The 15,785-nt window shown below is 38.0% G+C and overlaps 1 protein-coding gene across 1 annotated transcript in view; it reads right to left on the bottom strand.

Moving 5' to 3' along the window:
- Positions 1–15,240: 15,240 nt before the first annotated feature.
- Positions 15,241–15,785, bottom strand: part of LOC145991784 (nose resistant to fluoxetine protein 6-like) — a 32,495-nt gene continuing 31,950 nt past the window's right edge. Inside the window, exon 14 of the mRNA XM_083127835.1 lies at positions 15,241–15,522. Coding sequence (XP_082983961.1) covers positions 15,400–15,522 — 123 coding nt within the window. The 3' untranslated portion in view covers positions 15,241–15,399. The remainder of the gene's footprint in view (positions 15,523–15,785) is intronic.

Here is a 15,785-nt window from a genome sequence, read left to right as displayed (position 1 = left end):
TCTCCGTCCTTCCTTCTGGGATGGCTTCTAGTTCTCAGGCTGGGAGGCCAATTAACCCAGGGGGTGCTCGTTCGGCGGCGCAGATCGTATGCGCAGTTGTCCGTGGATGCATGACGTCACCATCGAAACACTCAGCACGGAAAAGGCTGGTTCCTTATGCAAATATTGAGAAATTTGACAACGAATATCTTCTAAAATATAGTATAAAGGGAAAAGTTACAACTTTTACTGTTAAGATTCATCCTTTCTAATCAATTTATCACAAAGTTGATTCAAATGTGTAAAATGGTTTTCAAGAAATCGTGTTACGAAGGAACCCCTGTTTTGTGTTTTTCAGGCTTCCAATGTAAGGGAGTTTTAACTTAAGCGCGTTGGATTTCTTTTTGCTCTATGTTTTGAAATAAGATTATTTTGTCAACTGAAATCATGCCTAAATGCTATGGAAAGCTGTGAAAACTATTATCAGAAAACTAACGGAAGAAAACTAAAATATCACAGCTTGACTGATATAAAAAAATGCGAGATTGCCCATTTTTGTGAAAAAGACATTGTGCGAGATCTAAAAGCAGAACTTTATAATATTGTATGTAAATGTAAGGGTGTAATAAACGTGACTGCTTCCCAGGCACGTATCCAAGGGGGGGCTCAAGCCCCCCCGAAAGTTTCCGGTTCACACTAGATAAAATGAGATTTTTTGTTTCTTGTGGTGTCAAATAAAATAATGTGACGTTAATTTAAGGAGAGAAATAATTATCGAGGCAAGACGGAGAATATTCTATAACCCTGTTATTGGTAACAGCTCGTATCCAAGGTGGGAATCAGGAGGCTCAAGCCCCCTTCAGAAAATTTTCAGTTTATGCTAGATAAAATTAGGTTTTTGGCTTCTTGAATAATATGGTGATAATTTGAGCGAGATAATTATCTAGGCAAGACGGAGAATGTTCTATAAGCCTGTTATTGTTAATAACGCGTATCCAAGGTAGGGATCAGGTGGTTCGAGTCCCCCCCCCCCCACGCTCCCCAAGGAAATTTTTCAGTTTACACTGATAAAATTAGGTTTTTGACTTCTTGAATAATGTGACGATAATTTAAGGAGAGGAATAATTATCGAGACAAGACGGAGAATGTTCTATAACCCTGTTATTATTAATAGTGCGTATCCAAGGTGGGCATCAGGTGTCTCGAGCCCCCTCCCCCAGGAAATTTTTCAGTTTACACGAGATAAAATTAGGTTTTTGTTTTCTTCAATAATGTGACGATAATTTAAGGAGATAAATAATTATCTAGGCAAGACGGAGAATGTTCTATAAGCCTGTTATTGTTTATAGCGCGTATCCAAGGTGGGGATAGTAACTCGTGGACTCCCCCCCCCACCAGGAAAGTTTTCAATTTACACTAGATAAAATTAGGTTTTTGTCTTCTTGAATAATGTGACGATAATTTTAGGAGAGAAATACTTATCAAGGCAAGACGGAGAATGTTCTATAACCCTGTAGTTGATAATATTGCACGTAAACTTTTCTTACGCTTTCGGTGTTGTCGTAGCGAACTTGAACACTATGTAGAAGAGATTTGTCAGCATTTGGAAGCTGCACAACAAAGGTAGCGCCGCAGGTAGGGCGATTCGGATTCATTGTAATTTTTTAATCTCTGGAAAGCGCGAGAGGGAACGTTCTTGAAAAAGAGAAGGAGTCGAACTACTGGCAATATTTACGAATCGTGATATCTGCGAAACGTTCTAGAATATAACGAGGATATTAATACGCGGCTTCAATTTCCCGGTTGATCTGTACAACAGAATAGGTGGAGACTTCAGAGGTAAGTGTGACAATTCATACAGTCGATTAGTGATCAGTCAGTGTCCATTGGTTGCTTTATAAGATCTAGTGATTCGAAAATGAAATGGACTAAATACCGTAAAGTAACGAAGTCTACCACTAGTTCCAGTTCGGTCCCAAAGCTAAAAACATTGACGACAGCGGAACTTCGAGTAGTGCTACGAGTAGTTCGGATGGAAAGACGAAGAGATCTAAGGTCTCTCTCTCTAAAGTGAATATTTCGGCAGTATCGGGCTGGGCATTGGAGCGATTTATTAAAAAAGAAATAAGCTGCACAGATCAACTGAAAATCAAAGTTTTGAGTGATGATTTGGTTGTGCCAGGACCAAATTTTGTGTATGCAGTCCGAGAATTTCATGGCATAAAAAAATACTTTTGTTTAAGGCTACTGGGTTCGACACACACTCAACAGACAATTTTGGACACTTGCGAGTGCTTAGGCATGAATATGAACAATTTGGTGGGTTTCGGCTTTTATAAGAGCTGCAAACATGGGAGGACAAGACACATTAGTGGTGTTCAGGCTCGAATGAGAGAGAAATATTCGTGAACTGTCTGATTCCAGTTCCCTGCACACAGTTTGAATCTCGCGTTGTCGAGTGGATTGTGCATTCCGTGCATGTGTAACACCTTCGTAAAAACACTTTTGGTACATAGATGTTTTGATGCCTGATGAGAAGAAATGGACAAACATACATACTGAGATGGTTCCGGCACACAATATTAATGCATGGAAACAGAGGAGTTGAGTGGTAGAAAATGTCCCGATTTCACGTTCTGATTAAAATGACAGCCTTAAACAGTGGCGACGATTTAGGAGATAGTTGCTCCCCATTCTTTTGCCTCCACACTATCACACTATGGCCTCTTAATGCTTGTTTCTTCGTCCACCCCCCCCCCCCACACACACACATTTTGGAACCCAATTGCCACCACTGGCCTTAAACATACAATTGTGATACCCCTTTAAAAAATGGTGTTCAGCCGCCGCCCCGAAAGGAATTCCTGGATACGTGCCTGCTGCTTCCCGTAAAATATCACTGCACTCTCCACGTTTCTCTTCTGTCTTTTCTTTGGCGCCGTCAATAGCTTCAACACGTTGCTTTTTTTATATATATATATTTGTCACATATTTGTTTTAATTAGTATTCTGCTCGTTCCGCCACCTGAACGCAGCAGCTAGGGTTCAAAGGGCTGTGCAGTTACACCGGAAGAAGGCTCGGAACTGGCAGGCTTCAGAAGTTAACTCATCCAAATTAAATGTGATCTCTCTAAATTTAAACCATAGTTCACAAATAATTTGATTAAAAGTTTTAAAAGTATCTGTTTTATTTAATAACGTATTAATTGGTGCATTCTTCTCCAGCATAGCTATAGGCAGTGACCACACTACAGGGGGGGGAGGCAGGAACGCCCCCCTATTCTCGTTCGACAATTTCTCTCTCTTTCTCTCTTATCTGCCCCCAGTAAAACGACAAAAATAAATAAATGAATGAATGCTCTTTTAGCCAAAATATGCATTTTTGTGTCGTATGTAACGGAATAATAAACATGATTGCCCCGGGAAAATATGATTTACCCATCCATCTTTACTATTGCGCCGTCACTAGCTACAGCACATTTTCATTTCTATTGTTCCCACATATTTATTTTAATTATTTATTGTGAATCATATTCCACTGTGTTACCTGACGTAGCCACCCCCCCCCCCCCCAAACACACACGTACGACTTCAGTTGTAAGTTTTAGACTAAGCTTGTCAAATATCCACTTATATCTTTGTATTCTTGAGCCATTAAAAAAAATCATTTCGCCCCTTCTTCTGGACTATTTCATAGGAATGTTTTCCCACTGGAAGCCCATTTCCAGATCGAGATCCGGGGCTATAGCGCTCCCAAGCCAGCGTCCCCTCCAAATACTCTCTTGGCCTCATGAAAGACAAATATATGTATTTCTACGAAATATTAATTTGACTTGGCAGTTTCTCTTTTCGAACAGGAATAAGTTTTAAATTTTAATAGCTTATAAATTTACACTATCAATTTTGAGTAAAGGTTTTGCGTAACCCTAAAAGTACATTTAGAGACGGCAAGGTCAACTCTCGATATTTCAGATATATTAATAATTTTCATCACAACGTCTTGTAATAATTATTTGTTACTTCAATAACCTCCTCGCAAATGTTTCTCGCATATTAAAACATATATGCCAATTTCTGTTTATTTCCTTGTAATGCTGACCTCCGTGGCGAAATGGTTAGCACAACGCTTTACGATGCCAAGGGCCCCCAGGTTCGAATCCCCGCCCGGGCATGGGTCTACTTTCCTTTCTTCAATTTCATCATATCATCACGCATCCTCATCTTTGCGATTAGCCATATGTGACAGATAGCGAAGTAAAATAAATTAAGTCTATTAATCAATTATTTTTTAAACTCTTTAATTCTTCTTTAGCATGCCACGTTTTTGTTAAAATTATATTACGATTTGTAAAATGACGAAATTCTAAAGGAGAACACGCAACTTTCTTTGTAGCGCATCGGTCAGAAAGTTTCAGGAATATGGATTTTCAAAATACATTTTTTCACATGTACTTTGCCCCCTTTTAAAAGTAGCGCGTTTTCAATTATGTTACTAATCATTAAAAGGATGCCTCAATACCATCTTGGAGGATGACAATTATTATTTTCCCCCTCCTAAAAGTAATAATATACTTTCGCTCTCTGAATCTCCCATATAAATGCTACAGCGCAGAAGAAATAGCTTGGCAGTGACGTCATCTCCCACCTTCACCTCTCCTTCCAGAAGCGAAGGCTCATTCGCTAGAGCGGACGACAAGGTGACGTGCAAACCAATCGAAATCATTCCGAGAGGGGTGATGCAGGCGTGCAAACCCCCACACTGCTACATGAGTCTAACAAACCGCAGCTACGAGCGAGGGATTGCAGGCTATTTTGTTTCTATGTTAAGAAGGCTTTTTTGGCTGGTTTTGTCATTGTTGTTCAATGAGCAGTGGAGTAAAGAGAGGTAAGCCCTTGCACAGCGATACAAGAGAAATAGTTTTCAATCTGTATAAGTACTTTGATTGCGATGAAAACTAAACCACAGCTGTTCACAGAACGCCCGTGGCGACAGGTGTCAGTGAAAGATCTGTGTGGAGAATTTTGAAGGAGAAACACAAAAGTGTTGCGAGTGTGAGCGGGAAACCTTTTTCAACGGCGGGCCAAAACCGACCGAACGCCCAGCAACGTGTCACAAATCTGGATTCTTTTGATGAAGCAGTCGTGCGCCGAACAATCCATGATTTATACACGAAAGGCATTGTTGTCACCGTACATAAACTGATGAAGGAACTGCAAGAAAATGTTAATTTTAAGGTTTCGCGTTGGTCGTTGCGTATGATCATAAGAAAATTAGGATTCAGATTTAAAAAGCACAGCGTTAACAGCATTAAGCTACTCCTTGAACGAAACAGCATCGTTGCTTTGCGGCGATCATTTTTGCGTGAAGTTAAAGAACTGCGCAGAGAGCAAACCGCCGGTCTTTCATTTACATGGAGGAAAGTTTCGTGAACACACACCACACTGTCCCCAGAGTTTGGCTGGATTCCAAAGATTCGGGGGGGGGGGGGGGGTTAAAAGTGCCAACAGGAAAGGGTCCCAGGTTTATTATTGTGCATGCCGGTGGTGAAAGTGGATTTGTGGAGGGGGCGAAGCTAGTGTTCCTTACAAAAACAACTTCTGGTGACTATCATGGGGAGATGAATGCTAACAATTTTATGTTGTGGTTCGAAGAACAGCTTATTCCCAATCTGCCCCCAAACTTGTTATTGTGTGTGACAATCCTCCATACCACAACAACAAGTTACTGAAAAAAATCCCAACATCAAACAGCAGAAGGATGAAATGAAGTCGTGGCTATCATCTCACAATATTCCGCATGCAGAAGGTTTGCTGAAAGCCGAATTATATGAAATAATTAAAATAAACAAACATAAAATAAACATCTAGCAGTGCTAACATTAAATTGAAAATTGGTAGTTTGCACCGCTATCCTTACTGCTCGTACTCTTACTCGTGCAATGGTTCCTTTCATAGTAGTTGGCAACGCTGACTTAGCAGGGAGTGACGTTACTGCCAGGTTATTTCTTCCCGGCTGTAGGGGCCGTCTGCTTCAGCCGAGCTCACTGCTTCTCCGGTGACGTCACGCGTTCGTGGAAGATCGGCAATCTTCGGATGGCTGTACCTAATCTCTATATTCCTTGCAATTAACCCTGGATGTTTGCCTGTTGACATCAGGGAGCCAACTGAGCCACACAACTGAGCTCCGGGCCTGGCTGCGCTGACTTTATACTCGCGGGGGCGGCGCATTGGTGGTGAAAATTTTAACCACAAGTACGCGTTGCTAACTCATTTTTTTACATACAGCAAACTTCGTACTGAGAAATATCAAGGTTTTGACATTGAGAAATCACTAGTGGGAAAATCACTAGATGCACGCGTTAATATAAAGTAAAACTGTGTGCATTCAGACAATACAATTAATAATGAGCCTCACAGGGCTCTGCAATTCTAAACAACGAGTTGAACAGTGTAAATGACAATAATTAATAACATTTACTGAATACAGCAACCACGCAGGGTCTAATAATAAGCGAAACTAATAAACATAGAGGTGGATCCGTTAACGTTTACAGAATACAGCGACCACGCAGGGTCAAATAATAAGCGAAACTAATTATCGTAGAGGTGGATCCGGTAACACATTTAAACTAAAAGCGTACGCCTCGCAGGGACATTTAGAATGCATTCTTTATCCAAATCTTCTTAATAAAATATAATATGGCGACCACGCAGGGTCATTACATTGACAAAGACGGAATTTTGAAAAAATATCAAGATTTTTTCCAATCAAACATTATAAGATATTTAGCTGGTGACCTTCCTTAACTGCCTCTTTAGGACTGACTTTTGACTGACCAATATGTAGTATAATTATAAGTTTTCAACTTAAACTCCTTCTACTACATGGATCATTGCCTTATGAATTTATTTCATGACACTTTATAGTTTTATATAAAGTTTTAGGGTAATAATTTTCAACATTTTAGTGCTTGTAATTCTTTTCAGTACAAAAAATACCGGATGAGCAAAAGGTAACTGTGCACCTACACTACGCTATATTACGCAGAGAAAAACTTACCTTTCTTGATGTTCGTTGATACATAATGTTAGTTGGTACATAAGGACATGGGCAGTTGGTTGTAAGCCACTCATTGTTGTTTCTTCGGAGCGTGATATTGCAAAACGCGGAACTGCATTAGCAATGGTTTTGTTACTCGAAGCTCGTGTATTTTTGTTTTGATTGTTCACGTAACCGGATAAATGAAACCAGGCCTCATCTGAGGAAAATGTGACGTCGAGAATATCCTCTCCATTGACAGCAATAAAGTCTCTGAACCACCGGCAATACTAAACACGCTTGTCGTGGTCCCTTTCTTGCAGATTTTGCACTACTGTTATTTTGTAGTGGCGTAAATGTAAGTGCTTTTTCAGTGCGATTCTTGCGCTGCCGTACGATACACTCACTTGCTGTGACAATTTACGAATTGACTTCTTTCGGCCTTGCTCTATTCTAATCGAAATATCCTGTAGCTTGTCTTCTGCTAGAACTCATGACCTGCCTGATTTCGGCGCATTCTTCACTGATCCCGTTCTGCGAAATTTATCGACCAACCGCCGCACTGCATTACGATGTGGTGGATCTGTATCAGGAAAACTTTCCAAAAACTTATTTCGCACTTCTTCCGTATATTCACCTCCATGTCGAAAGACTTGTTCCACCAAAAACACACGAGCTTCGAGTAACAAAACCATTGCTAATGCAGTTCCGTGCTTTACGCTCCGAAGAAACAACAGTGAGTGACTGACAACAATGAGTGACATACTAACCAACCTTATATACCAACAAACATCAAGAAAGGGAAGTTTTTATCTGCGTAATGTAGCGTAGCGTAGGTGCACAGTTACCTTTTGCTCACAATATTTTTGTACTGAAAACAATTTTCCATTCATTTTCTATTAAACATTTCTAATATCTTTCTATTTTCAGGATACGTCACTATCTGAATTTATTGATGTGCAGTTGGTAAGTACTTGCATTTATTTGCTACTCACTAAAAGATTAAGGCGTTTGCATAGGCGTCGTGAGGAGGAATCCGTCGAACCTTCCATGAAATTGTAATAGTTCATTTCAAATTAGGAGGGCCTCCCCGATGGCGCAGTGGTAGCGTCGTCGCCTTGTAATTAAGCGGTCCCGGGTTCGATACACGGTGGAGGCACAAGTGGTTCGGATCCCACTTAAAAATGTAGGTCCAGTCCCGATTAGCCTTACTGTGCATAAAGTGGACTTAAAACACCAACTCAACATTTCAAATTAGGGAAAAAAATGTAATTCTGGAAGTCGATAACAGAAATAAATCTCAGTAGTTAGTATTCCAGAAGAATAAACCTGATGGAAAAAAATGAGCTCGAAAAATTTGAGTGTAAAATGTAGGGACGTACCGTATTCATATTCTACCATTTGAGTGGAAGAATAAATGGCTCCTTGAGTTTCCAAGATTCCAAAAATGAGTTTTTTATGTGATAAGTCACGCAACGTAAACTCAACGATTGACATTTCCCCATAACTTTCAAAGATTAAATTAAAAACCAGTTCGGTTGTATTATTCATTCATCTAGTAGAAGTAGTAGTAAAAATAATTTGAGCGCATAGGCGTGCGCAGACCCTCTGATTAAGAGGGGTAAAAGCCTTGATGAAAGTTCAGACGGAGAAAGAAAAATCTCATTCCATCTCACTGTTTTATTGTATTGATGGGTACTAAACAGGGTGTGTGTCCGGACCCACCGAAAATCACTCTATTAGAAGAATTCCAGTTTTCGTGGCATCCCTCCCTCTTTACTTTCCATCTCTGTGGGTAAGACTAATTTACATGTAAACATGATTTTGTACAGCAGATTCAAAACAATTATTCATTTCCAATGTGTAACCAATTTATTCAACGACCACATTAGGTTTAAAACAACTAGTCTAGCGAATAAAATGTGTGAGTCTTAATAACAAGTAATTTGCTGGAGAACGAAGTGAGTTAGTCCAATTACATAGGAAATAAACCCGCCGTAGTTGCTGGGAACTTTCGTCAGCTTGAAAATACTTTATGTTTTAAAGAGAATAATATTGTTTAATAACGGTAATAAGATTTCTCTACATGAAATTTCTAAGTGAGAATATTAGGAGAGGCTACTGACACCCGTTGCCCCCCTCTCCCCTTATGCACGCCTATGTTTGAGTGCAATTAATAGCCTTCTTGTCAGATGCAGCATTTGTTATAGTAAAGTGAATAACGTGACGCGATAGCTATACTGTATTAATAATGGTCCATTGCTACTTAGTGACCAAATACTGCACTACGTCCAATATTTCAATAATTTGTTCACTATAGATCATTATGTACGCATGTACGTGAACAATAATAGTAATAATACAATAATAATAATAGCTGCAAGAGTATTGTTTTTGATACTCTATTCACACAATTTTGTATCAACAGCCTGACCACCCTACAAACATTTCTAGCGACGCCTATGGCTCATTGTTTTCTTTATTAGGACAATCAAACCTGAAGGAAATTAATTATACGCGAATAGGGCAGTGAGTATTTATGATGAAATTTCGACTTCTGGATACTCTCAGATGTGTTCGTTTCTCATGCAATGATCGACGGTTCGTTGAGTTGTCGCAAAAGTTTTCGAGGTAAAGGTTGACAGGGAATTCATTGATTTCCGCAAATTACATAATCGTAACCATCTTGAGTAAAAAATCCTCCCCAAAGAACCTCAGAGGAATCCAGAATACCTTTTTGAACCACCATAGTATTATCTCAATTATTCATTTTTATTGTAAGTGGATAGAGAAAGAAAGAGATATAATATCTATTCGTTCAATAATATGCCAAGGGCCTCCCCGATGGCGCAGTGGTAGCGTCGTTGCCTTGTAATCAAGGGGTCCCGGGTTCGATTTCCGGTGGAGACATATAGTGGTTCGGATCCCACTTTAAAATGTAGGTCCAGTCCCGATTAGCCTTATTGTGCATAAAGTGAACTTAAAACACCAACTCAAACCAAAGTAATATGCCAATTTTGCATCACCTCAAAGTGACTATAAAATAATTCTCACACGTTCTGTTTTGCAATAGTAGGAAATGTCGGGAATGAATTTTACAAGGAAGGAGTGCAGGAGTGCGCAAATTATAATTATTTTGCATTTCGAGAGATGCTATCCAATCCTTGATAAATACAGTTAAGAGTGTGCATATTTTAACTCTCTGTTTGAGAGAAAGAAATAAATGTCATTATTACACTGGGGAACAAAAAAAAGATTTTATTTTGCGGCATAAAGTTTAATAACAGTTTCAGCACACAAAACAGCTGTGATTGCCAATTGTAAGATTGGTTCAGTTGAATTGACTCCAGTTATAAAAATAAACACACCATGGAAAATGTAGGAGGTAAAATTACTCTACGCTTTTCTCGGTAATATCAAAATTTGATAATGGGCTCAAATTCGCATAAGAAACTTATTTATTTATTTGTAAATTGTTGCTAGGCAACTTATGAAGCATTGCTAAGCAATATATCGGACACTCAACAAACCTTAAGGAAAAATACCAAAACATAAAACTGGTTTTAGAAAAAAATTGAATATGCTGAACATAAGTGGCTCGTGTGTGTGGATTTGAAGATGGTGATTTTTTTTACTAGGACAGCAAAGGGGGTACACAAAGTATCCCTGTTTCCTATGTTTGTGGTATAGTCGTGCTAGAGAAAATCATTGGACGATAAAAGTTTGGCCCCCAAGGGAAAATATTACAGTGGGAAAAGCTAATATCATTCATGAACCGCTGATAGATAGGGACAAAATCATCCTTCCGCCACTGCATATTAAACTTGGGTTGATAAAACAGTTTGTCAAGGCCTTAGATACAAGTGGTGATTGTTTCAAATATATATGCCACACTTTTTCAGGACTAAGTATTGAAAAATTAAAGGCAGGAATCTTTGACGGACCACCACAAATTCGTACACTTATAAATGATGCCAATTTTACAACTTACATGTCTTACATCGAATCTGAGGCCTGGCTGAGCTTTGTGTCCGTCGTCAAAAACTTTTTGGGGAATCACAGAGCAGAAAAGTACCCCGATATAGTTGGAAATATGTTGAAAAATGTTGAGAAATTGGGAGCTAAATTGGGAGTGTGAAGATACATTTTCTACATAGCCACATTGACAGATTCCCTGAGAACGTTGGTGATTTTAGTGAAGAACGGGGAGAAAGGTTCCATCAGGATATAAGGATAATGGAAGAAAGGTACCAGGGACTGTGGGATCGCCACTTGATGGCCAACTACTGTTGGAGCTTACAGAGGGATTGTCCTAAAAAGCAATACAGCAGGAAATCGTGTAGAAAACGTTTCACATAGTTTGTTACTTCATTGTGTACATATTTTCTTAATTATTTTGATCATAGGCCTATATAAATTTATTTTTATACGTAATAATGATTGTAATCACAAAACGAAATATTAAATTGTTGTTGGAAGTTGATTTATATGTATGTCTTATGTTTCCGCCATTTTGGTTTAGTTGCATTTATTTCATAAATTAGAGCCAATTCAGGAAATATATTATTATATCATTATTCAGCAGCATGAAATTGCCCTAAATTAGCTCTCAAACACTGTGCCGCAATTTCACTGTTCCCCAGTGTTATCATTGTTGCGAACTAAACTAAAAGAATACAAAAATTACATAAAAGTCACATGATGAATAAGAAATTTCCTTTCACGAAAAGTTTCTACCTACATAATTCACAGTTCTACTGTTGGCTCTCAGAATCTATATTTCCACTCGTTATCGCTTTTCTTCAACATTATACTAGTTACTTCCTCAAGCTAATAAACAATTTTCTTTTAAAGAAACATTTTTTATATTACAATAATTTTGTTGAATCTCTCCACATGTGTTACACCTATTCCAAGATTTATGAGAATCTCCAGACAAGACCAAAGGTGTAGATTTTCCCTCCCATGAACTTTTTTAATGAAATTTATTTAAATTACTCCTTTTGAAGACAACAATAACAGATAACACTGAACAACAAATTTGAAGACATTTTCTGTCCTTGAGATGAAATCATGTGATTTGGACTAAACCAAGCATACAGAATTGAAGTGTAAAAACCATATGCTTCTATCACGCATCATTTTCATTGGACAGCCACCTGATGCATGTGTGAAAGGCATATTACAATACAATGTACAGTAAGAAAGCACAATAACAATACCTACAAACATGACGTTGTGGATCATTTACGCTTGTACATATCTGTAGGGGGTCTCCCTGATAATAGACCAACAATAGTCAGCAAGCATATTGCCGTTCCAACAACTTTTCAAACACAGCGATGTCCTGGTGGAACCTTTCCCCATGTTCATCACTGACTGTTGCCAGGTTTTTCAGGAAAAAGCCCACATGTGAGTCCAGAAAGTGTAATTTACGGTACATGTGGCATCCCATGATATGGAATCAGTGCACCATGTCACGAACAGTGATTCATATTTGTGTGCTTTGACATTACCCAGAAAACTATGCCTGCCATGCTGCATTTGCTGGGTCAGAAAGTGTGGAATCAAACGGCTCTAATCTGTGTGCCAACAAACACACCTTCCTTAACCTTTGCCTCACTTAAGTGTGGGAATTTCGTCCAGAGGTACCTGAAAGCTTGGCCTTCTCGGCCTTGTGCTTTGACGAAGATTCTCATCAAACCAAGCTTGATGTGTAATGGGGCAGAAATACATTCTGATCGATTCATTATATTAAAATAACTCCTCTCTCGTTACCGCATCCCACATGTTTGGGCTTCTCAATTAGATCTCGTGATACGTTCTTGATGCCTGTAGTAGCGGCCAGTGTTTACGGACATAATGATTATCTCTGTCCCGACTGTCCCATTCACAGAGGAAGCAACAGTATTTCTTGTAACCTTCTTGCATACATCTTATCCTGTCATACCAATGTATAATTTCGCGCATTCAATCTTTGTAACACAGGAGAAACACACGTTCAGCTATTGTACGTTTGTTATGTAACTTTCAAATTTTGTATTTTTGGCTAAATTATATTGTACGTGATACTCGGAAACAAATTGCAGATTCGTTTTTGTCATGTACAAATACATTACAATCACACATTTTCATCTAAACGACAAATTTCGTGTTGCGCAGTATAATTAAATAGTGTTAAGTATCCGTTGATTATAAGTTGGGTACATACTTTCAGTTAGACAATAGATGTGTTGTCATTGGAGACATTTGAAAGCATGATAAGATTCTAGTTAGTGGTTTCTTTTACCTTCTTTATGCAATTCTTTTGTACCTTTTCTTCTCTTTATTTTTACTTTTCCTTCTCTTTCTACATATTGTTCCTTCTTTCTCTATCCATCTCTCTCTTCCTCTTCTATCTATAATGAACCAACATACATTTAATAATCTAATGGAAATATTGTGTTACATTGTAATATGTTATAAAATTGAAATTTTAATCTGGGTAAAATCCCAGATAGGGATGTTCTCAGGAATACAAGGGCTCCATCCTGCAAGGAGATGACGACATGTGTCTTTATCCTTGATTATCATATGTAATTATAATTTACAACCTACTCTGTAGCCAGCGCGTTAAGTGCTCGACTTTCGATCTCGTCACCGAAGTTCCCGGGTTCGAATCCCAGCTTGGACATGGGTGTTCTTTGTGTGTGTCACTTTATCAATTTCATCAAATCATCACTCATCCTCATCGTCGCTATTAGCCAAAAGTAGCAGAAGATCAACGTATAATAATAGGTCACAAAAGTACATGAAATTTACGTTCATAGTGTCAAATTAGACGATATCGCTTACTTCTAAAATGACGCCACTTCTGTTTAATATTTTTCAACTCTGTTATTTTATGTTTTTCCTTCTTGCAATTTTGACTAATGGCAACGTTGAAGATGAAATATTTCGCAAGAATATTTACAAAGGAACGCACATTCATGAGGCTGGACTCGAACCCGGATGCGAATCTTGTGTCGACACTCAACACGTTCAGCCATCGAGGCTACACAGCTTAGGAATTATAAGAAATAATATTATTTCATGCACTGTATCTGCATTTAACAACATGTTCTCAAACATTTTATTCGCAAAATTTTAAAATATAGTTCACCATTAAGAAAATATACTGTGTACATTTACTGCTTTGAGATTCAATAGTTAATAAAACAAAGCTCACAAATACAAACACTTTTACATATAGTGATAACGCGACAATAAGTGAGATTATTTTGTTGGAACATTCATACATAATATACCTATACATATCAAATGTAAGGTGCGTTTATGAGGCTGATAGAATTGAGAGGGGTTCTTCCGACCCTCTGCCCTCCTCTGATGTCACTGTTTACAGAATAACTTACGTTTAAATACAGGAATAACCTTCAGGTTTACACACTTGCGTACGCAGAATTACTTTTGGGAGAGGGCTGGAATTCTAAAGGTGGATAATAGCTGTGTTTTAGATAAGAGCGGGATACAAGAGAAAGCATTTTACAATTGCCTTTTTTAATCTTCGTTTTCAAAATTATTCAAAGACAAAAACTACAATTGGAAGTCACTTTTTAAGGGGGTTTGCGTTTACCACTTTGGGATTTTTCTCCGAATTCTTTAAAAAAATTTGATTTTCTCAAAATTTTGGGATGGGCTGTAGTCCCCTTGCGTACGCCAGTGGGTTCACACGATGCTATTAAAAACAACAAATAACAATTAAATGACTAACATCTGCAATGCGAAGCAGTGACAACTGTGTAATGACTAGATTATTTTGGAGATAAAATAACTTTCGTAAGCACTCGAACATTATTTTTTAACATTAAATATAAAATACATTATCTTCTTGTATGCTGACCTTACCCATATTTTGCAGAGAGATACACTTTGGAATTCGTTCTTTTCATATATTAACTTGAAGTTCGAGAGATATGTTTCGTTAAAAGTAGTAATCAAACGATGAATCGGTAATGACAGCATGATAAAGTCAATGAAGATTAATCCCACATATGTTTCCAGACATTTTAAAGGTATGTTGTCACTACCAAACTCTACCTTCCTTGATTTTACTCACATATGAGGAGGCTAAAGTAATTCAAAACACTTGGACAACGTAAAGACAGAAAAATTACTGTAAATAAATAGTTCTAACACAGGTTACCACAGTGAAAAAAAAAATTACACCAATAGATAACTGTGAATTCATCGAACCAGTACTTCATAAAGTCTTACAACGTTGATGCCTAAATAATGCTTTCCTCGATAAATCAGTAAATTACTATTTTACTGCAAATATTTGTTGACGTTACTTCGTGTAATGTTGTAAGCACTGTTTGTTTATTGTTTCTCACTTGACACATTCATTTTTGCCTTTTCCTGTCGAATACTAACTTCATAAGCATCAAGGACGGGACTTCGAATCCTAAACAGAGCAGGTATGCTGCCAGATATGAGATGAATAGGTAGCCAAAGAACAGGACAACCTGTAAAAGAAGAGAGAATATTTGATTGGATTGAAATCTATGTACTAATTAGCATTTGATTTTTCTACAACAATCAGTTTACATAAACAGCAACTCAGAATAAAATTGTTTGTACTGTGAACTGTATTCATTGTTACTGTTTCGTTCAAATGAAAGTGAAAACAAACCAATAGTACATTTGAATGATTTGCTTGAATGAATTGAAACTCTATGGTAAATTATATACAGATACTGTAAGTATAGAGCATAGGATGTGTATTTTG

The sequence above is a fragment of the Lepisma saccharinum genome, chromosome 8, assembly GCF_977018435.1.
Source record: "Lepisma saccharinum chromosome 8, izLepSacc3.1, whole genome shotgun sequence".
Taxonomy (NCBI): Eukaryota; Metazoa; Arthropoda; class Insecta; order Zygentoma; family Lepismatidae; genus Lepisma; species Lepisma saccharinum.
Note: the sequence above shows the minus strand (reverse complement) of the source record. Positions and strands in the feature narration are given on the sequence as shown.